This window comes from Podarcis liolepis (genome assembly GCF_965112155.1).
Source record: "Podarcis liolepis genome assembly, chromosome: 13".
In the NCBI taxonomy this organism is placed as follows: Eukaryota; Metazoa; Chordata; class Lepidosauria; order Squamata; family Lacertidae; genus Podarcis; species Podarcis liolepis.
Window position 1 is genome coordinate 44,075,732 of NC_139573.1, and position 20,614 is coordinate 44,096,345.

The window sequence follows — 20,614 nt, forward strand, 5'->3', positions numbered from 1 at the left end:
CACAACATAGATATGCGTGGGGTGGAAGAAGCGGGTAATAACTAGCGGGCCACGTTTGGCCTTTTGAACCAAACTTCAGGCGCAATTCAAATTGCGCGCGAGCGGCGCATGGCGCGCGCAAAGGCCCCCTGCAAAGAACCGCGGGCTGCCAGGGCTGCAAGCGCGCGCACGAGGCGCCCGAGCCCCGGGGTTGCCGTGGAGACGACGGAGGGGGGCGGCGCTTGCGTTTTTTAATTACTGGCTTATATATATATGTTTATTTTTGCCCTGCAATCCTCCCCGTGACGTCGGTCCGGGGCCTCCGCCTTCCCCGGAAGAGAAAGCTTTTTGCAAAGACCTGATCCGAAGGGATTCGGGTGGGAAGACGAGCCTCGCCAGAAAAGAAGGAAGGAAAGAAAGAAAGGAGGAGGGAAGGGAAGGACGAGAGAAAGAAGGGACTCCAGGTCCAAGGAAAGCGGGGCTGGTCCAGCAATTCTCGTTGCTCGAGGGAAGTGAGTATCGCTCGCCAACCGGCTGCCCGGGGAAGGGTGCTCCTTTAAAATTAAATGCAAAAAATAAGTAAAAATGCCTTAAAATGAAATACAATTAAATGCGCCTTGGAAATCCTATGAAACACGCTTGAGGGGCACCTGAAATTGGTCCCATAGTTTCACAAGACATTATTCCTTTCGGCACAGTTGCTTTTTTAATGGATCTCATTAGATACCTGTGTAAATATAGGAGGCACATTATTATTATTGCTGTTGTTGTTGTTGTTGTTGTTATGTTGCTTTCCTCACGAAGACGACCCAAAGTAACCTACGAAAACAGTATAAAAGCACTGAAATCAATTATAAGAAACGCAACCAATAGGATTGCCATACATCCAGAATTTCCAGGATCTCATGTAAATATAGAAGGTATTAGTATTGTTTTGTTGTTGTTGTTATATTTTGTCCCCATTTGTCTCAGCGCCCCATGCAGGGGGCCCCATGCAGGGGAATCGCCTGCAGTGCCCTAATTCCAGCACAGGTATTTAAGAACTGGCTGGGCATTCATTCCTGATCCGCTGGTAGCATTATAAGGGCAGCACCGCTCCATTGAATTCAACAGGGCTTATCTCCCGAGTAACTGCACTGCAGGGGGTTGGGCTAGATGACCCTTGGAGTCCCTTTCAGCTCTACAATTCTACGATTCTGTGAATTGTGGTCACAGCCAATCCACTCCACTATATTTCGCTCTTAAGCAACACCCTGGTCTGTGAGAGAATAGTAAACACAACTTACTGCTGCTCTGTTCCTCTGCATATTTGTTCAGGGAGTAGATTCCCCTAAATTGAGTGGAACTTATAAGTAGTAAATTTCTTTTTTTAGCTTTTAAGCGTCGCAAGACTTTAATTGATTGTATTGATATGGGGCTATCTGTTTAGCCCATTTTAGTGTTGGCTAAGTTCTAAAATCTTCCTGGAGCTTTTAACTGTGTATTGACAAATGTACTTTTTTCTGACTGACGGTCGAATAAAAGGTTGTTGTTGTTATTATTGTTATGTTTAGGATTGCGTAGTAAACCTGTCATTTTTGGCTGTTAATAGTGGAGCTTTACTGGTCTGGCTTAGTTTGTTTTTAACTGCTAAAACGGTGACAACTCCAGTTTCCTTAAAGTCAGTGCCGGATTTACGTATAAGCTAAACAAGTTATGGCTTAGGGCCCCACTCTCTTGGAGGCCCCCCAAAAATTTAAAGGGGGAAAAACTTGGATACTTCTTAATTGTATTTCAGTTCAACAATTTGATAAAATACATATTTTGTTATGTGCAAATGGCTTTAGATACCTGTTAGGTCCATAAATTACCATATAGCATATATTCAACACAAAAATCAGTGACAGTTTGGTCAAACCCATGCTGGTAGAGTTCGAGAACACTGTCCACCCATCTCGTCCTCTGTCGTCCCCTTCTCCTTGTGCCCTCCATCTTTCCCAACATCAGGGTCTTTTCCAGGGAGTCTTCTCTTCTCATGAGGTGGCCAAGGTATTGGAACCTCAGCTTCAGGATCTGTCCTTCCAGTGAGCACTCAGGGCTGATTTCCTGCAGAATGGAGAGGTTTGATCTTGCAGTCCATGGGAGCAGGAACTGGCAAGCTACTCCAGTATCCCTGCCAAGAAAACTCCATGGACAAAAACAACAATCTGGACTTATAAAGGGCCCCATTACCTTCAGTAGACAGGTGGCGGTGTGGTCTAAACCACTGAGCCTAGGACTTGCCGATCAGAAGGTTGGCGGTTCAAATCCCTGCGACGGGGTGAGCTCCCGCTGTTCGGTCGCAGCTCCTGCCAACCTAGCAGTTTGAAAGCACGTTGACATGCAAATAGATGAATAATTACCACTCTGGCGGGAAGGTAAATGGTGTTTCCGTGCGCTGCTCTGGTTCGCCAGAAGCGGTTTAGTCACGCTGGCCACATGGCCCGGAAGCTGTAGGCCGGCTCCCTCGGCCAGTAAAGCGAGATGAGCGCCGCAACCCCAGAGTCGTCTGTGACTAGACTTAACAGTCAGGGGTCCCTTTACCTTTACCTTCAGTAGCTCAGGGCCTCATCAAACCTAAATCCAGCCCTGCTTAAAGTGATTAATATTGGGGCCTCTACCTTATTCAGAGTCCTGACTGGTGCCTCAGCTGGTTACACCTGAAATGTCTCACCTGAACTATAAGGTATTCGTTTATAAATGTGTGACCACCTAGGCAGTGCTGGAAGCACAATCTGAGATCATTGTTCTCCTCGCAGGAATGGATGGGTCAAAGTCACCTGCCTGCACCACACAGGTCAGCTTTGTTTGCCAGCGCTGCAGCCAGCCCCTTAAACTGGACACGTCTTTCAAGGTCCTTGATAAAGTCACCATCCAAGAACTGACAGGTAAGAAAAGGAACCGTGAAGAAAGACAGCGGGGAGTACAGGCCACAGATGCCAACCAGGCTGAGCCTTATTTTAAGGCAAGCGTTGCCAAACTAAGGCCCGGGGGCCGGATCTGGCCCAATCACCTTCTCAATCCGGCCCGCGGATGGTCCAGGAATCAGCGTGTTTTTACATGAGTAGAATGTGTGCTTTTATTTAAAATGCATCTGGGTTATTTGTGGGGCTTGCCTGGTGTTTTTACATGAGTAGAATGTGTGCTTTTATTTAAAATGCATCTCTGGGTTGTGTGTGGGGCATAGGAATTCGTTCATCCCCCCCCCTCCAAAATATAGTCTGGCCCCCCACAAGGTCTGAGGGACAGTGGACCAGCCCCCTGCTGAAAAAATTTGCTGACCCCTGGCTCTAGTTCATGGGTAGGCAAACTAAGGCCCGGGGGCCGGATCTGGCCCAATCGTCTTCTAAATCTGGCCCTGGACGGTCCAGGAATCAGCATGTTTTAACATGAGTAGAATGTGTGCTTTTATTTAAAATGTATCTCTGGGTTATTTGTGGGGCATAGGAATTTGTTCATTTTTTTTCTTTTCAAAATATAGTCTGGCCCCCCCACCAAGGTCTGAGGGACAGTGGACCAGCCCCTGCTGAAAAAGTTTGCTGACCCTTGTTTTAAGGCATGCTTTCTGTGCCTGAGCTGCAGGCACTGATGTGGAATGCAACATTTCCCAGTGCTTTATTTCTCTGCAGAAATTTTTCTCTTTCGGACACTACAGTATAAGGCGAGCTTAGTTCAGGCTTACTAAATGCAAATAAAATAAACTTGCTGAATTGAATCACTCGTAGGGCATCAAAAAATTTTTTTGATGCAAACTGATTTTTCAAATACTATTTTGCATAAGATTTCCCCCCGGAATATCCCTATCACTGACTGCAGAACCTGTCATCATTAGTTCTGTCTTGGGAGATTTGGCAGGTGAATACAGGACTCAGGGCTTGCAACTACTGGATCACTCTTCCAGTTGGCGTCCATCAGGCTTTCTCTTTGTGAATCTTTTGCCAGAAATGGAAGAAGCTTTGGTTTCACTAGGCTTCTACTGCATAGTATCTAGGTTTATTCCTGCTCATTTTAATTCAGAACATTTTTTTACTCTTGCTGTTGCTAGCTTTGTGCTTTGTTTCTTCTAAAGTTTGTCTGCATTTTGCTATTGGGTTTTATATATTTTTTATACCTGCACTTTTATTTATTATTCCACATGTCATGACTGTTTGTTTGCTGCTCTGGGTATTTTTAGTAGAAGAGTGGAATATAAATATACATTATTGTTATCATTGTCAAGAATTTGGAAGTAACTGCATGTGTAGTGTAGAGAAGGGAAGGCCTGGAAAAAGCCCTGAAAAATTGGGGGGGGGGGACAGGCCTCCCCCCATTTACCCCAAAGCTGTTTTCCCCGGAAAAATTGGGGAAAACAGTTTGATATAGTTTGAATATTCCACACACCTTTTTTTTCTTCAGTTTTTCCAGAAAAAAGGTTTTGGGGGGGAAATGGGAAAAAACCTTGTTTTTCCCCATCCCCCCCCCCTGCCTCTAGTATAGTGTACTCTTCTGTTGCTTCTAAACCCTTACAGCTTGTTCCCATATACCTGGCGTGGGGAACTTTTGTCCCTCCAGGAGTTACTGAACTACAACTCCCATCAGCCCAAGCAAGTTTGGTCAGTGGCCAGGAATGAGGGGAGTTGTAGTTTAGTAATATCTGGGGGGGGGGGCAGAGGTTCATTATGCCTCACATACACAGGAGCCCCACACATTAGGAAAGGTTTACCCTTGGCAATTATTTCATTTGTCTTCTGTCTAGCTCCTCTACTTACTACTGCGCCGGCAAAACTTGGAGACACCCATGAGGAAGAGACTACACTTACAGAGGTAAGGAATTTGGGTCTGACTCCCTTGTAATGAAGCTAAGGCAGCTATGCAGTTTGCCACCAGCTCCTAATAAATTATCTGCCAAGAAAGAAACATCCCTTATCACAGCCCTTAAATTTTTTCTTTTTTTGGTTTTCTTTTCTCATAACAAACATTCAATATCATCATTTAACATCCATTTTCTAGTTTCCCCCTCCCTGTTGACTTCCCCCAGCTTCCATTTCTGGTTTATTACACCAAATGTTACATTCTGCTGTTTATACACAATGTTCTGTTATTACTAATTATATTTCTTGTTCTCTGTAAATAAAGTTTTGTTTGTTTGTTTGTTTGTTTTTACCAGGCATGGCAAACTTTATTTGACATAACCACAAAAGTCACATTACAATGATTAGAGCACAATTTTTATTAATTTAAAAAGACTACCAGCTTTTAGTACAGTTCCATGCAGTAGCTTGAATACACCCGTGCAGCAACAATGTTATAAAGAACGAAGTTTAGTCAGTTAAAGGGAAAGATTGCAGGGGGGGGGCGTTGTGGGTTTTTTTTGCAAGATTAAGAAAACAAGATGAACTAGGGAATGTATCAAGTCATCTAAATCAGTTCTCCAGAGCGTTTGCTTTAGTTTAAACAAAACATATGCAACCATACATTGTGGCATTATGTTAGGGGAAATAGGGGAAAACACTATGGAAAACACTTGTTGCAAATTCTGACTGGAACTCTGTAAATAAAGTTGCAAATGTTTATTCATCACACCTGCTTCTTAGCTTGCCTTGTGATGCAGCCACATCATGTAAGTGGGTATGCCAGTAAAACGGTTGATGGGCTGGTGTGATTCATGCATGCACCTTGCAACGCTTCTGGCCGTGGCTGGAAGAATGTGCCACGGGCATATTGACTAGCTTTCTAGTGGGCACTAGATGTGGATGATGTGGATGATGCTCTCTGTTGGGTGTGGACTGACGCTGACTTTCTTTCTCAGGAATTTGTCGAAAACCGCCAGGATGGTGTGTCCCGAAGATTCATCCCCCCAGCCAGGTATTGACTAGGAGTTCTGTTCGCGCCCTGAAAATGCCCTCTTTCAGAGGTTGCAAATGCCCCAACAGTGCAGCAGCCTAGTCTTGTCGGGACTCCTGCATTTTCAGACCCTCTGGGGTCCTCATGTGTATATGTTTACCGTATTTTTTGCTCTATAAGACTCACTTTTTCCCTCCTAAAAAGTAAGGGGAAATGTGTGCGCGTCTTATGGAGCGAATGCAGGCTGTGCAGCTATCCCAGAAGCCAGAACAGCAAGAGGGATTGCTGCTTTCGCTGCACAGCAATCCCTCTTGCTGTTCTGGCTTCGGAGATTCAGAATATTTTTTTTCTTGTTTTCCTCCTCCAAAAACTAGGTGCAGCTTGTGGTCTGGTGCGTCTTATAGAGTGAAAAATATGGTATATACACATACAGCTCTGAAGCAGGATAATAAAAATAAATAAATAAATAAATAAATAAATAAATAATAATTTTTATTTATACCCCGCCCTCCCTGGCCAGAGCCGGGCTCAGGGTGGCTCACACCAGTAAAATTAAAATAAAAACATGATGGGGGGGGAACCAATTTAAAATACAGGTTAAAATGCAATTTAAAATGCAGCCTCATTTTAAAAGTAGCCCATAGATCAAAACCATAAGGGGAGGGAAACATAAGGGTCAGACTGAGTCCAAACCAAAGGCCAGGCGGAACATCTGTCTTGCAGGTCCTGTGGAAAGATGTCAAGTCCCGCAGGGCCCTAGGTTCTGTGCCCTGCTTGTAGGCTTTAAAAGCAGGGTTAGAAACTCAGATATATAAGCTAGGCACCAAATGGCTCCTTCAACCAAGGTTGCAGTTGCCAAAACAGAATGTCTAGTTGCCATTTGGGGGTAAGAAGTCTTTCTTTTTCAAGTGATGGACTGACTCTGATTGATCCTCAGTTAAGCACCCAGCTAGTTCAGATGACAACCGTGAGCTAGGTTAAGAGCTTTGAGAACTTAAAGAAGAAAAAATCACTTGATCCAGGGACAGTGGATCCTATTCTGTCCTCTTTTCCTTAATGGTGACTGCTCCTGCTCAGGCTGCACAGAAAACGCATTTTGGTTCCAGAAATCCGTTCTGATTGTGCAGATAAAATACAACCGATAGAATTATGCAGGGTGGGGCATTAGTGTGTGAAAACAGTCCAGATCGAATGATCCCCAGATGGTGGAGATTTCAGGCACTATCCTGGTGCTCAGGCATCTTCACTTGGTCATGAAGAAGAAGAAGAGTTTGGATTTGATATCCCACCTTTCACTCCCTTTAAGGAGTCTCAAAGCGGCTAACATTCTCCTTTCCCTTCCTCCCCCACAACAAACACTCTGTGAGGTGAGTGAGGCTGAGAGACTTCAGAGAAGTGTGACTGGCCCAAGGTCACCCAGCAGCTGCATGTGGGGGAGCGGGGACGCGAACCCGGTTCCCCAGATTACGAGACTACTGCTCTTAACCATTACACCACACTGGCTCCACACCACAGTGGCCGATAGCCAGGTGCAAAATGTGCCTGGTGAATTTTGAACACTTCTTGAAAGGAAAGTGCTTTTCAGCCCCTGCTACCCTCCTGCACTTAAATACAGTGGGCCCTTGGGTTACCTTGTGTTGCGAACAGGGCAAACATGGAAGTGTATACTTCCGGTTTTCGCCGTGTGCACATGCGCAGAAGCGCTCAATCGCACTGTGCACGTGCGCAGAAGGGCGTCTCTGGGTACAATTTTTTCAGGGTGTGCACGGACCCCCGGAATAAATTAAATTCATTTCCAGAGGGCCCACTGTACTGGCCGTCATTTTCAGTTGTATCTCTCTGTATGCTCCAATACTTTTATCAGCCTCAAATTGCCCTGTTATAAGCTGAGATGGAACTCTGGAACTTGAGTTGAGCTTATAAGGTTGGAAGGATTCAAAGAGCAAGTTGGCGTCTGGTTGCTTCCCCCTCTGCTCATACTGTGAGCCAGTTCCATCCTACTATCAACTCCTTCCAAGGATGAAGTTCTGACCATGGATTTCCACAAGATGAGAGCAAGTACACTGCCAAACTTGCTTACAAAGCATTTACTCCAGGCTTGTGTAAAATGGTCAAGCTGCACACTGATAGAGAAGGAAAACAGTCTCCTTATGAAATAAATAAATTTAAAAATTGTCCAGTAGCACCTTAGAGACCAACTAAGATTGTTCTGGGTATAAGCTTTTGTGTGCATGCAAGAAGTACGCATCTGAAGAATGTGCATGAAAGCTTATACTTAGAACAATCTTGTTGTTTAGTTGTTTACTTGTGTCCGACTCTTCGTGACCCATGGGCACGCCTGTCTTCCACTGCCTCCCGCAGTTTGGTCAAACACATGTTTGTAGCTTCGAGAACACTGTCCAACCATCTTGTTCTCTGTTGTCCCCTTCTCCTTGTGCCCTCCATCTTTCCCAACATCAGGGTCTTTTCCAGGGAGTCTTCTCTTCTCATGAGGTGGCCAAAGTCTTGGAGCCTCAGCTTCAGGATCAGTCCTTCTAGTGAGCACTCAGGGCTGATTTCCTTCAGAATGGGGTGGTTTGATCTTCTTGCAGTCCATGGGACTCTCAAGAGTCTCCTCCAGCACCATAATTCAAAAGCATCAATTCTTCGGCGATCAGCCTTCTTTATGGTCCAGTTTTCACTTCCATACATCACTACTGGGAAAACCATGGCTTTAACTATACGGACCTTTGTTGGCAAGGTGATGTCTCTGCTTTTTAAGAACAATCTTAGTTGGTCTCTAAGGCGCTACTGGACAGTTTTTAAATTTATTTCGACTGTGTCAGACCAACACGGCTAACTACCTGAATCTAGTCTCCTAATGGACAGATTTGGGGCAGAAATCTGCAGTTCCCTCAAGATGATCCCAAGCAGTGTTAGAAACTGAGATATGAAAGCTAGGAGCAAAATGGCAGCTTAAACCTAGCTTAAACCTAGATTATGGGTGCAACGACAGCATGCTTTTTTAATAACAAGAGTACAAAGCTGAAAATGAATGAACTGCAGCTAAAATATTATGTTCATTTTTCACATCATCTAGTCCTTCCCTTGCCCACCCCTCTAATATTCTTAAGAGGGTCCCTTCTCCAGTCTTCAGAGAGTAGCTGGAAGTGTAGAGATAGAAAAAGGTCCTCCTTTCCTTCCACTCTGCAGTTTTAATCTGAAATCTTAAGCACAGTACTGTGCCCAGAGCTCAGAAAATGCTCGCGCTAACAAAATTTCCTGTCGCAAAATGCGTCCAGAACGATGGGAGTTTCAAACACTGATCCCAAGGCATTCCTGGGGGTTGGGCAGACCCAAAGACTTGCAGGGTTGAGAGGTGGGGGATAAAATATATATTGGACAGTCTTCTCTCTAGTAGTTTGAGGCCCCAAACTAAAGATTGTTATGTGCTTAAACGTTGAGCAAACAGTTCCTCAGCCTTCGCTCACTCATTGAATACAGAAGCAAGACCTGTTTGTTTAAAAATGACAGAGGAACATGGGCTCAAGGGTGAATTGGAGTAACTAAGCATCTTTTGAGTTTTGGGTAAACATCTGTGGAAATGCACGTCATAGCGAAACCATCCTGTTTCTTCCAGGATGATGTCCACAGAAAGTGCCAACAGCTTCACTCTCATTGGGGAGGCTTCTGATGGTGGCACGATGGAAAACCTCAGCAGAAGACTCAAGGCAAGTTGTCCCTTACCCTTGTGTGTGCTATACATCTTTAGGGAAACCCTGGAGATATTTGGGCATACCGAAGTACATAATTCAGCTACCACTAATTCAGTTCTCTTCACCAAGCCCAAGCTGCGGTGGATCCTCGTTTGCGAATCTTCCTCCCAAGAGATACTGTGGTACCTCGGTTTACAAACTTAATCCGTTCCGGAAGTCCGTTCTTAAACCGAAACCATTCTTAAACCGAGGCACGCTTTCCCTAATGAGGCCTCCCGTCACCGGTGCCCTTCTACCGTTCAGATTCCGTTCTTAAACCGAGGTAAAGTTCTCAGACCAAGACACTTTCCGGTTTTGCAGAGTTTGTAAACCATATCGTTCTTAAACCGGACTGTTCTTAAACCGAGGTACCACTGTATATGGCTTCTCCCCATTGGTCCTGGCTTCCAAATGGGCTTCGACGACTCATCTCTTTCAAATTGCTTTCAACTGAGATGCATTTTTCAGTACATGACCCAACCGTCGTCTTTTGTCAAAAAGTATAAAGTGGCTTTTCATCAATTTCTAGCTTTAGGTCTCTCCAGGTTATATTACTCCTAGTCTTGTGACCAGCTTCTCTCTCTCTCTCTCTCTATATATATATATAATGCCATAGTCTAAATGTAATCAAATGTAGCCCAAATACTTGTGTGTCTGACCCTCCTCCACAAAAACAGCTGCTTATTTGGCCATTTTCGTATGTCGTGAAGGCTGAAATTTCAATTCAGTGGAGCGGGGTCAAGATATTAACCGATATGCATGAAATTTCAGATGTAGCTGTATAATCCATAGTGTAGTAAGATAAGACCTTTGGAGCAGGCATTTCTTAAAAAAATGTTTTTTATGAACTGCCCTCATGTGTGTATATATAACACAACATACCAGCTTTGCTCGATGGGTTCCCCCTCCCCCACATTTTCTTGTTAAAAGTGATCTCCTCTGCTCCAGGTTACAGGTGACCTGTTTGACATCATGTCTGGTCAGACAGATGTGGATCACCCTCTTTGTGAAGAATGCACTGATACCCTTCTGGACCAGTTGGACACGCAGCTCAACATCACAGAGAATGAATGTCAGAACTACAAGTGAGTGAGAATGAAAGTTCAGGGATGCTGCAAGACAGCCACTCTATACAATGTTCCTTGCAGCGGAGGAACTTTGCTTCTGTTCCCCCAAGTCATTTCCATTGAAGGAGACAGTACAATGGGACCTTGGTTCCCAAGTGACTTGGCTCCCGAATGCCACAAACCGGGAAGTGACCGTTCTCGTTTGCGAACGTTTTTCGGAAGCCGAACGTCCAACGCGGCTTCCGATTGAGTGCAGGAAGCTCCTGCAGCCAGTCAGAAGCCGCGCCTTGGTTTTGGAACCGTTTTGGGAGTCGAACGGACCTGAAGGAGCATCTCCATCCCCATCGTTCAGCCCGGACACTTGAGATCCAGCGCCGAGGGCCTTCTGGTGGTTCCCTCATTGCGAGAAGCCAAGTTACAGGGAACCAGGCAGAGGGCCTTCTCGGTAGTGGCGCCCGCCCTGTGGAACGCCCTCCCTTCAGATGTGAAGGAAATAAGCAGCTATCCTATCTTTAAAAGACATCTGAAGGCAGCCCTGTTTAGGGAAGTTTTTAATATTTAATGCTGTATTGTTTTTAACACTCAATTGGGAGCTGCCCAGAGTGGCTGGGGAAACTCAGCCAGATGGGTGGAGTATAAATTATTATTATTATTATTATTACTATTAAGTTTGAGAACCAAGGTACCACTGTATGTGCATTTCACAGCCCTGTCTTGCGAGTCTCGGCTTCCCTTTTAAAAGGAATCAGATAAACATCCATGATGACCGTGGAGATAACGACACGGAACTGTTTCTGCCTTGGTTTTGTGGGAGCTGGGAGTTGAAGAAGGAAGAGGGAGGATAAGTCTGTGGGTTGGTCAAGTTGTGTTGTGAGGGAGTGAGAGGAATTGTTAGGTGGAGTCAGATAGATGGTTGGAATAATCAGTTTGGAGTTGTTAGGAACGCACAGGACAGTTAAGGAACTAAGATTAAGAAACTGCTAAGAAAAATTAACTGACACCTTAAGCTTGTACATGCCTGTAAAATAAACTTGATTATTTGTTACTGTTAACAACTGTCTGGACTCCGTGTATACCCGTGCGAAACGGGTTGGTGGCAGCGAAGAAAGCATCCACAGTGGTGGCACAGGGTCAATAGACCGTCAAACGTCCACAAAAGTGTGGCGATCACACAGGGTCCCCGGACGTTTGACGGTCTATTGACCCTGTGCCACCACTGTGGATGCTTTCTTCGCTGCCAACCCGTTTCGCACGGGTATACACGGAGTCCAGACAGTTGTTAACAGTAACAAATAATCAAGTTTATTTTATAGGCATGTACAAGCTTAAGGTGTCAGTTAATTTTTCTTGGCAGTTTCTTAATCTTAGTTCCTTAACTGTCCTGTGCGTTCCTAACAACTTTAAACTGATTATTCCAACCATATTCCAAACATTAGGAAGAACTTCCTGACAGTAAGAGCTGTTTGACAGTGGAATTTGCTGCCAAGGAGTGTGGTGGAGTCTCCTTCTTTGGAGATCTTTAAGCAGAGGCTTGACAACCATATGTCAGGAGTGCTCTGATGGTGTTTCCTGCTTGGCAGGGGGTTGGACTCGATGGCCCTTGTGGTCTCTTCCAACTCTACGATTCTATGATCTATTTGACTCCACCTAACAATTCCTCTCACTCTCACACCACACAACTCGACCAACCCACAGACTTATCCTCCCTCTTCTTCAACTCTGTGCTGCCATTCTCTGCCTAGTTCCTTGCCTCCCCCTAAATCGCTTCTGCTTTGGGATTGTCTGCAGGAGATGCCTGGAAATCCTGGAACAGATGAATGAAGACGATAAGGAGAAGTTGCAGCTGGAGCTGAAGGAGTTTGCTCTTGAGGAGGAGAGGCTGATAGAGGAGCTGGAAGGGGTGGAGCAAAAGCGGAAAACGATGGCTGAAGACTTTGAGAAGGTCAGGGCTGAGGCAGAGAGGCTGGATCACGAGGAAGCTGAGTAAGTATTCATCTCTTGCAACCGTTAAGCCTTGCCTCTTCCTGGCTAAACCTGTTGTTGAGCCCCACATCTATGTCCACCTCTTTCCATTGCTTCCCATCCCCACTTCCGTCCAGACCACGTATGTAAGAAGTATCTGCCCTCTTCTTGAATATTTTGTGTGGGAGCCCTTTCTCTGCATCTCTGCTAAACTCCCTCTTTTCCCCCTTCCTTACCTCTTTACTTGAGGCCTTATGCTGGCTCTATTGCATTCCATATGACTTTTAGCCTCTTACCCATCAGGCGACTCCATTTTGAGGCTTTGCTATAGTAAGGTTTAGGTCACGGGTGGTGCTGTGGTCTAAACCACAGAGCCTAGAGCTTGCCAATCAGAAGGTCGGCGGTTCGAATCCCCGTGACGGGGTGAGCTCCCGTTGCCTGGTCCCTGCTCCTGCCAACCTAGCAGTTCAGAAGCACGTCAAAGTGCAAGTAGATAAATAGGTACTGCTCCGGTGGGAAGGTAAACAGTGTTTCCGTGTGCTGCTCTGGTTTCGCCAGAAGCGGCTTACTTGCACTTTGACGTGCTTTCGAACTGCTAGGTTGGCAGTAGCAGGGACTGAGCAACGGGAGCTCATCCCGTCATCAATACATCATTTTCACATCATTTTCTTTCAACGTGCAGCACAATTCTCCACTATTTCACTGTTGCGTATTCCACGCGGCGTTTTCAGCGAAACACTAGGAGTTCCAGGTTTTTCAGTGCAGTCCTTTTTTAATGTGAGCTATATACAGGCATTTACAAAAGAAACAGTCCATACAGAGTACTTACAAACGAACACTCTCCACCACAGCACCACCACACTACAGCACAACCACCACCATCACTGTTGAACATGCTTTCCTTTTTAAAACAGGTGATAGCCAATCACATTCCCGCTGAGTCACTCTGACCCAGCACTTCACAGAGTATTGCATCAGCCTGTTAAAGCCTGCAGACTTACTCAGTATCCTGCGAATCCCAACATTCACTTATCATTGTTTTCATTCCGCTGCTCATAATTCGAACCCTGCTCATCTTTTCATTTGACTGTAACAGTTCGTCAAATATCTTTGTTGTTTTTTTGGGGGGGGGCAGGAGCCTTTGCAATGCACTGGACCAGAAATCCCCTCCCTCCAGCCACATGCGATCCCTGCCTTTTAACCTATGGTTACCAGATGTCCCTGTTTCCCGGGGACAGTCCCCGGATTTACAACTCTGTCCCCGGACAAAATCCGTCCCCAGATTTCATTTAATGTCCCCGGATTTATATTTTAAGTGTTGTAGATTTATTAGTAGGGAATGAATGTTGTGTGATTGGTTCAACAGCACAAGACGCATCATATGGGGACTTCTGGCGAGGCAAAATGGCAGGCGCCACGGCAGCGAGCAGCTCCTGAAGCCAGCCAGAGCCAACTGCGCTACCAGGCTGGCTCCGGGCTGCTGAGGCTGCCACTGCCAAGGGGGAACCGGGGACACCTGGCACGTCAACTGGGGGAATCGCTGACACACACCGCGCGCGCGCGCGCAACCCAAATCGAGCTGGGAATAAGAGCGCCCAGCCACCCGGCCAACTGCCCACAGAAGAGAAGATATTACCGTATTTTTCGCTCCATAAGACACACTTTTTCCCTCCTAAAAAGTAAGGAGAAATGTGTGTGTGTTTTATGGAGTGGGTGCAGGCGGGAGGCTCTGCTTAGCGCTCCCTTTAAAGATCCGTGTGGAGCCTCTTGGGGGCTTTTCCCCAAGGAGAGACAAGGGCAGCCCATCAGTCCCTTCTCCCTTGAGGAAAAGCCCCCAAGAGGCTTTCCGTGCGGCTCTTTAAAGGGAGCGTGGCTCTTGCTGGCTTTTCCAGGAGGTGGGGGAAGGGACAGAGGGCAGCCCGTCAGTCCCCCCACCTCCCGGAAAAGCCCCGAAGAGCTGCACTCACTTTAAAGAGCTGTGTGGAGCGTGTTTTCCCTGAGGAGGAAAAGCCCGTCAGTGATGGGCTGCCCTTCTCCCTCCTCGGGGAAAAGCCTGCAAGCGCCACACACACACTCCACGCGGCTCTTTAAAGGGAGCGCTGAGCAGAGCCTGGGATGCACACAGCCTCTGCTCAGCGCTCCCTTTAAAGAATTTTTTTTTCTTGCATTCCCCCTTTAAAAACTAGGTGCGGCTTATGGTCAGGTGCGTCTTATGGGGCGAAAAATATGGCGCTTCTTTTTTTAAAAAAAACAAAACAAAAACTTTTTAAAATAATGTTTTGTTCTCTTTTCAAAAAAAAAGTGTCCCCGGATTCTTTGAAAAAAATCTGGTATAATAATAATAATAACAGCAATAATTTATTATTTGTACCCCGCCCATCTGGCTGGGTTTCCCCAGCCACTCTGGGCGGCTTCCACAGAGACCAAAAATACACTAAAATGTCACACATTAAAAACTTCCCTGAACAGGGCTGCCTTAAGATGCCTTCTGAATGTCAGGTAGTTGTTTATCGCTTTGACATCTAATGGGAGGGCGTTCCACAGGGCGAGTGCCACTACCGAGAAGGCCCTCTGCCTGGTTCCCTGTAGCTTTGCTTCTCGCAATGAGGGAACCGCCAGAAGGCCCTCAGCGCTGGACCTCAGCGTCCGGGCAGAATGATGGGGGTGGAGACGCTCCTTCAGGTATACTGGGTACTGGTAACCTTATTTTAACCTCATCTTATTCCGATTAAACCTTATTCTCCCCTCCCTCCTGACAACAGAGATCTTGTTTTCCTGCATGCCGCTGGTCCAATTTCATTTCACATCGTATTTTGGGGAGGGGTGCTGTGTCCTTGGGTCACAGGTGAGTGTAACCTTGTCTCCCTAATGCCCCCCCCCCCCCGCAGGTACCAGAAAGAGTACAGCGAATTCAAGCGGCAACAGCTGGAGCTGGATGACGAACTGAAAAGTGTGGATAATCAAATGCGCTATGCCCAGATGCAGTTGGACAAGCTGAAGAAAACCAACGTCTTCAATGCCACCTTCCATATCTGGTAAGGCCAGGAGGCTGGTTAGACTGGGGGAATGCGATGGAGCAGCCGTAGCAGAATTGGGGTGGGGAGAGAAGGCCTTATTTGGCCATGCAGGTTCCCCTCCATGGCTGAATTCCAGAAGGTTTTCTGGTTAGCGTTAGAGAGAGAGAGCGACAGGTCTTAAAACTCCTTGCAGATGCCAGGCCAGATGCTTCCGTCCATGGTTGCAGTTAACCAGGCTGTCAGGGTTTGTTGTTTTTTTGCTGAGTAACTGCTGCTGTCAGATATCAATAGCCATAGTGAATGAGAGAGGCTTGGCGGGGACTCTTTGTTTCTGGTTATATATATTTACCGTATTTTGGACACACCGGACCATAGGAGGGGGAGAACAAGGGGAAAAAATATTTTTTCCTGTTCTCCCCCTCTAGAACAAGGTGCGTTCTGTGCGTTCAAGGTGCATTCACCCTAAGCCTCTGGAGCCCAGCAAGAGTTCCCACTGGGCTCTGGAGGCTTTGGGTTCCTTTTGACCTGCTCTTTGGGGCTGGCGGGGGGGGGAGCGCTGCTTTCCCCCACCGCCAGCCTCTAAACCCAGGTCGGGTTTGGAGGCTGCTATCCGCGAGCCTTAGGAGCCCGGTGGGAACTCCCGCCCGGCTCCCAAGGCTTGCGGATATCTGCCCAAAGCCTGGGGCGCGCTGCGCAGTGCGACCCAGGCTTCGGGATGCAGACTGCTGTTTTGGGACTACAACTCCCATCATCCCTAGCTAACAGGACCCAGTGGTCAGGGTTGATGGGAATTGTAGTCCCAAAACAGCTGGAGGTCCAAGTTTGGCCATCACAGCACTAAGCTCGCTCTTGGCCCTCCGAGGGCTTGACTGATGAACTCTCCATCTCGCTAATAGGCACAGTGGACAGTTTGGCACCATAAACAACTTCCGCCTCGGCCGGCTTCCGAGTGTCCCCGTGGAGTGGAACGAGATCAACGCAGCCTGGGGGCAGACTGTGCTGCTTCTCCATGCCCTTGCCAACAAGATGGGCCTGACCTTTCAAAGGTGGGAGCAGAAATACTGGCATCCTCCCCGTCCCCCACACTCTTCTTGGCCATTGAGCCTATAGGAGCAATCAGTCTAATAAACCTATTAAAGGTAAAGGGACCCCTGAACATTAGGTCCAGTCGTAACCAACTCTGGGGTTGCGGCGCTCATCTCGCTTTATTGGCCGAGGGAGCCGGCGTACAGCTTCTGGGTCATGTGGCCAGCATGACTAAGCCGCTTCTGGTGAACCAGAGCAGCGTACGGAAACGCCGTTTACCTTCCCGCTGGAGCGGTACCTATTTATCTACTTGCACTTTGACGTTCTTTCGAACTGCTAGGTTGGCAGGAGCAGGGACCCAGCAATGGGAGCTCACCCCGTCGCGGGGATTTGAAACGCCGACCTTCTGATCGGCAAGTCCTAGGCTCTGTGGTTTAACCCACAGCGCCACCCACGTCCCGTCCAATATACTGTACCTATTACTTAGATGAGTAATACCGCACCTTGGAATCAAAAGGATTCTCAATGCAACTTTCCCTTTTTCCTTGCAGGTACCGCCTTATCCCATACGGGAACCACTCTTATTTAGAGTCTCTCACAGACAAATCCAAGGTAAGAGGTTGGGCTCCATACAGTCTTAAAACACATCAGTGTTTGGGTCTTCTAGAGTGTCAGTTAAGGCTCAGGATACACCGGTCAGAAACCCAGAGGCCTCTATAAATCCAGCGAAAGCATTTCAGGGAGCACTGGTGGAAACGAGGTGTTAACAGGGGGAAATGGTGCTGAATTTGAAAACCAAGTTTTCTGAATTTTATATCCTGTGGTTTAGCTGTCAATCATGTGGCAATAAGGTGGATGTTTAAAATTGGGCCAAAATTCTATTTTCACACAAAATAACTTGGTTGATAGGTTTTCCGAGTAGTTTATTTTCGTGTTTTGTTTTTTTTAAAAAAAAATTCACATGGAGAAGATTCAATGGGCTTACGGAAAGGTAACTGTATAGTTTGGTTTATTGTGTAGGGAAAGGGAAAGGGACCCCTGACCATTAAGTCCAGTCATGGACGACTCTGGGCTTGTGGCGCTCATCTCGCTTTATTGGCCGAGGGAGCCGGCGTACAGTTTCCGGGTCATGTGGCCAGCATGACTAAGCCGCTTCTGGCGAACCAGAGCAGCGCACGGAAACGCCGTTTACCTTCCTGCTGGAGGTGCTTTTGAACTGCTAGGTGGGCAGGAGTTTGTAGTGATCTCTAAATCACAAGCTTGTAGACACACAAACTATTTTCATGGGTGACTCCTCTATTTTCAGCTTGGGTGTACACCTGATTGTTTCTTTTACACTTCTTTCTTATTGTTTCTGTGGAGGATTTCTGTGCAATTGCATCAAACCTCAGAAGCACAGATTTCAGTTTTCCATTCTTCATTCTGTACAATCAACTTAATTCGACTCTAGTGAGCTTCCAGGAAAATGAGCTTTTTTTGGGGGGGGGGGAGTGCACCTCTGTGCACCATAGCACATGGCTGAAATAATGAGCAAGGATCCCCTAAGCAAAACTTAATGGGACTTATTCTGATATAGAATTGGGTTGAAATAACTGAAAAGAAACTTGTACATTTTATTTCCCCAAATTCAGTGTGCGGCTCCCTTGAAGGAGCAGGCCCTGCTCTTTATCTGCATTTGAGAATGTCAGAGAAGCTCTTTGTGATTCTGGAATATTTTTCTCTAAAATAATATTATTGAATATGAAACTCGTAATAGGTAACAGCTGCTCCCCACTAGAGTAGGGGTTCTTGCTGCCCTAGACTTGGTTAAGGAAACAATTGTGGCAGAATGACACTGAGACTGGCTACAGTCCCGTGGGGTATATGGTGCAATTGAACCAAGGATGGTGTGCCCCCAATTTCCTGGAAAAACAAAGCCACCCCCTAAAGGTCTTGGGGCAGCTGCAGAGTAATTCCCTTTGTTTCTGGTGCAAGCGTTTGTGTCTTCAAGGAGCTGCCCCTTTACTGTTCAGGAGGATTGCGGTTTTTCTGGGACAACAAGTTTGACCATGCCATGGTGGCATTCCTGGATTGTGTGCAACAATTCAAAGAGGAAGTGGAAAAGGGCGAGACCCGCTTCTGTTTGCCTTACAGGTAATAAAAAAATCACTGCATCAGAAAGACATGGGTTTCTCTGGACAATAGTTATCTACTGAAACTGACTAGTGAGAGATCTGGGACAAATGAATGTATGTATGCATTCATGCCATCACAATTAACTTAAGGCTTTCACTGACACAGGCTGTTTTGTGATTAGTATTTGGCATAGGGCATTAAAAATGGAATGTGGCAACAATTGTCCATGAATGTGTTGGTGGACAACAGAGCCACCACGTTTAGAGGCATCAGAGCTGTGAGTTGCCCTAGCTTGGGGATGGAGACCCTCCCAGTGTTGCTGGGCTCCCAACTCCCATCAGCTCCACAGCCAGTAATGGGCAATGGTCAGGAATTCTGGGAAATGTAGTCCGACAAATATCTGGAGGGCCTTGCGTATTCAATGTAGCCATTGCTAGAAACAGCGCTGGAGCAGATGGTCCTTTGGTGTCCTCTAGTGTGATAATTTGTTTGGTCTTAAAAGGATGCTGACCGTATTTTTTGCAAGGCAACCTGGGCAAAGTCTAGCAGCAGCCCACCTGGTGCATTTTTTTGCTCAGTTAGGTTTGGCTTTTGCTTGTTTTGTTCACAACCTTTCTGGGACTTGCCAGGCCAGTAATTTTGCACAGCCTCAAGTTATGACTACACCAGCTTGCAATATAGAAGTAGTAAAACATTTTTTTCTTGTCTCATCAACTTACAATGATTGTTCACTTATGAAGGCCTGTGAAGCTGGGTTCCTGTGTTGTTAAAAAGAGGCGTTATGGTGGCGGCAATGTCTTCTAACCACTGTTGTATGCTGCAAGCATACTCCATTCTGCCTACTTAACCCTGCTTTAGAGCTCCCCACTTTGTTCTCATAGCCACTTTCACCACCTGCAACATCCTTAGAGTATTGTCTACCAGGCTGTGGGAATCCTCTAAAACCAAATGCATCTCTGTTTAGATTGACAAGGGCAGGTGTCTTGCTGCGTTGCCCACTTTTGCATTCTAGCCAAGCCTGCTTGGGTGACCTTTATTTGAAATAAAAAGGAAGGTTTTAAGTGCTGTGGTAAAAAATGGGAGGACAGGGCTGTTGTCTCAGCAGGAGCCTTGACATCACCCGTGCATTTTACAATTAGTAAATTAACAGTATTGCAGAAAAGTGGGGGTGGGCTTGCTCTGTTGACAAACTCAAGGTTTGCGGTGGTGCCAGCTGCCAGGGGTTTCAGTTTTGGAGCCTGACAAGAATCTGTGTTTCTCCACTGCAGAATGGATGTGGAGAAGGGCAAGATTGAAGACACAGGTGGAAGCGGCGGGTCTTACTCCATAAAGACTCAGTTTAACTCGGAGGAGCAGTGGACAAAAGCACTCAAGTTCATGCTGACGAACCTGAAGTGGGGTCTAGCCTGGGTCTCTTCCCAGTTCTACAACAAATGACTCTTGTAAGAGAGGAGGACTCCATCCCGTCATGTGTCTGTAGTTTGTTTCAAAGATACCCAAAACAGGACTTGGCCTGTGATACCAGTACATCATCACCTTACAAGACCAAAAAACTGCAAAGCACTTTTGTCTTAAAATGTCATTGACGGGTAATATGAAACAAAACGGCTCGACAACATGGTTGGATTTCTGTCGCGGCACAGCCTGCTGCTGCTTTTGGGGAAAGAAGCGAACTGGGTCCTGGATAGTTAGAGTGGGCCCACATACGGCAGTAAAAAGAGACCTGCTTGAAGAGCTCTTAACAGCTTTCAGACTGGAGGAGTGACTCTACTAAGCTATAACGTTATTAGAATTGCAGTTTGGTTGCTACACTAAGATGCCCTAGGAAATGCAAGAATAAATAAAAGCCGTTTGTATTCCGGAAGAACACAGC

General features: G+C 46.4%; 1 protein-coding gene across 3 annotated transcripts; it reads left to right on the forward strand.

The window, feature by feature from the left end:
• The first annotated feature begins 214 nt into the window (after positions 1-214).
• Positions 215-20,608, forward strand: BECN1 (beclin 1). Of its 3 annotated transcripts, none has more exons than XR_014518137.1 (12): positions 215-491; positions 2,757-2,885; positions 4,733-4,800; positions 5,786-5,841; positions 9,440-9,530; positions 10,503-10,639; positions 12,410-12,604; positions 15,472-15,618; positions 16,497-16,646; positions 17,178-17,238; positions 18,601-18,759; positions 20,010-20,147. XR_014518137.1 is itself a non-coding variant. In XM_083470023.1 (12 exons), the coding sequence occupies exons 2-12, from the start codon at positions 2,759-2,761 to the stop codon at positions 20,069-20,071; spliced, it is 1,215 nt and encodes a 404-aa protein (XP_083326149.1). In that variant the 5' UTR covers positions 216-491; positions 2,757-2,758; the 3' UTR covers positions 20,072-20,608. The 3 variants fall into 3 exon arrangements, 2 of the variants coding, with proteins under 2 accessions (XP_083326149.1, XP_083326148.1); XM_083470023.1 differs by having other exon boundaries at positions 216-491; positions 18,639-18,759; positions 20,010-20,608; XM_083470022.1 differs by having other exon boundaries at positions 221-491; positions 18,617-18,759; positions 20,010-20,608.
• Positions 20,609-20,614: the final 6 nt, after the last annotated feature.

What these genes read in the sequence shown, in the direction of transcription:
- BECN1 (XM_083470022.1), top strand. Translation starts at nt 2,759, where the DNA reads ATGGATGGGTCAAAGTCACCTGCCTGCACCACACAGGTCAGCTTTGTT. An exon ending in ACCTCAGCAGAAGACTCAAG is followed by an intron (nt 9,531 to 10,502) that starts GCAAGTTGTCCC and finishes CCTCTGCTCCAG; the next exon opens with GTTACAGGTGACCTGTTTGA. An exon ending in AATGCCACCTTCCATATCTG is followed by an intron (nt 15,619 to 16,496) that starts GTAAGGCCAGGA and finishes TCTCGCTAATAG; the next exon opens with GCACAGTGGACAGTTTGGCA.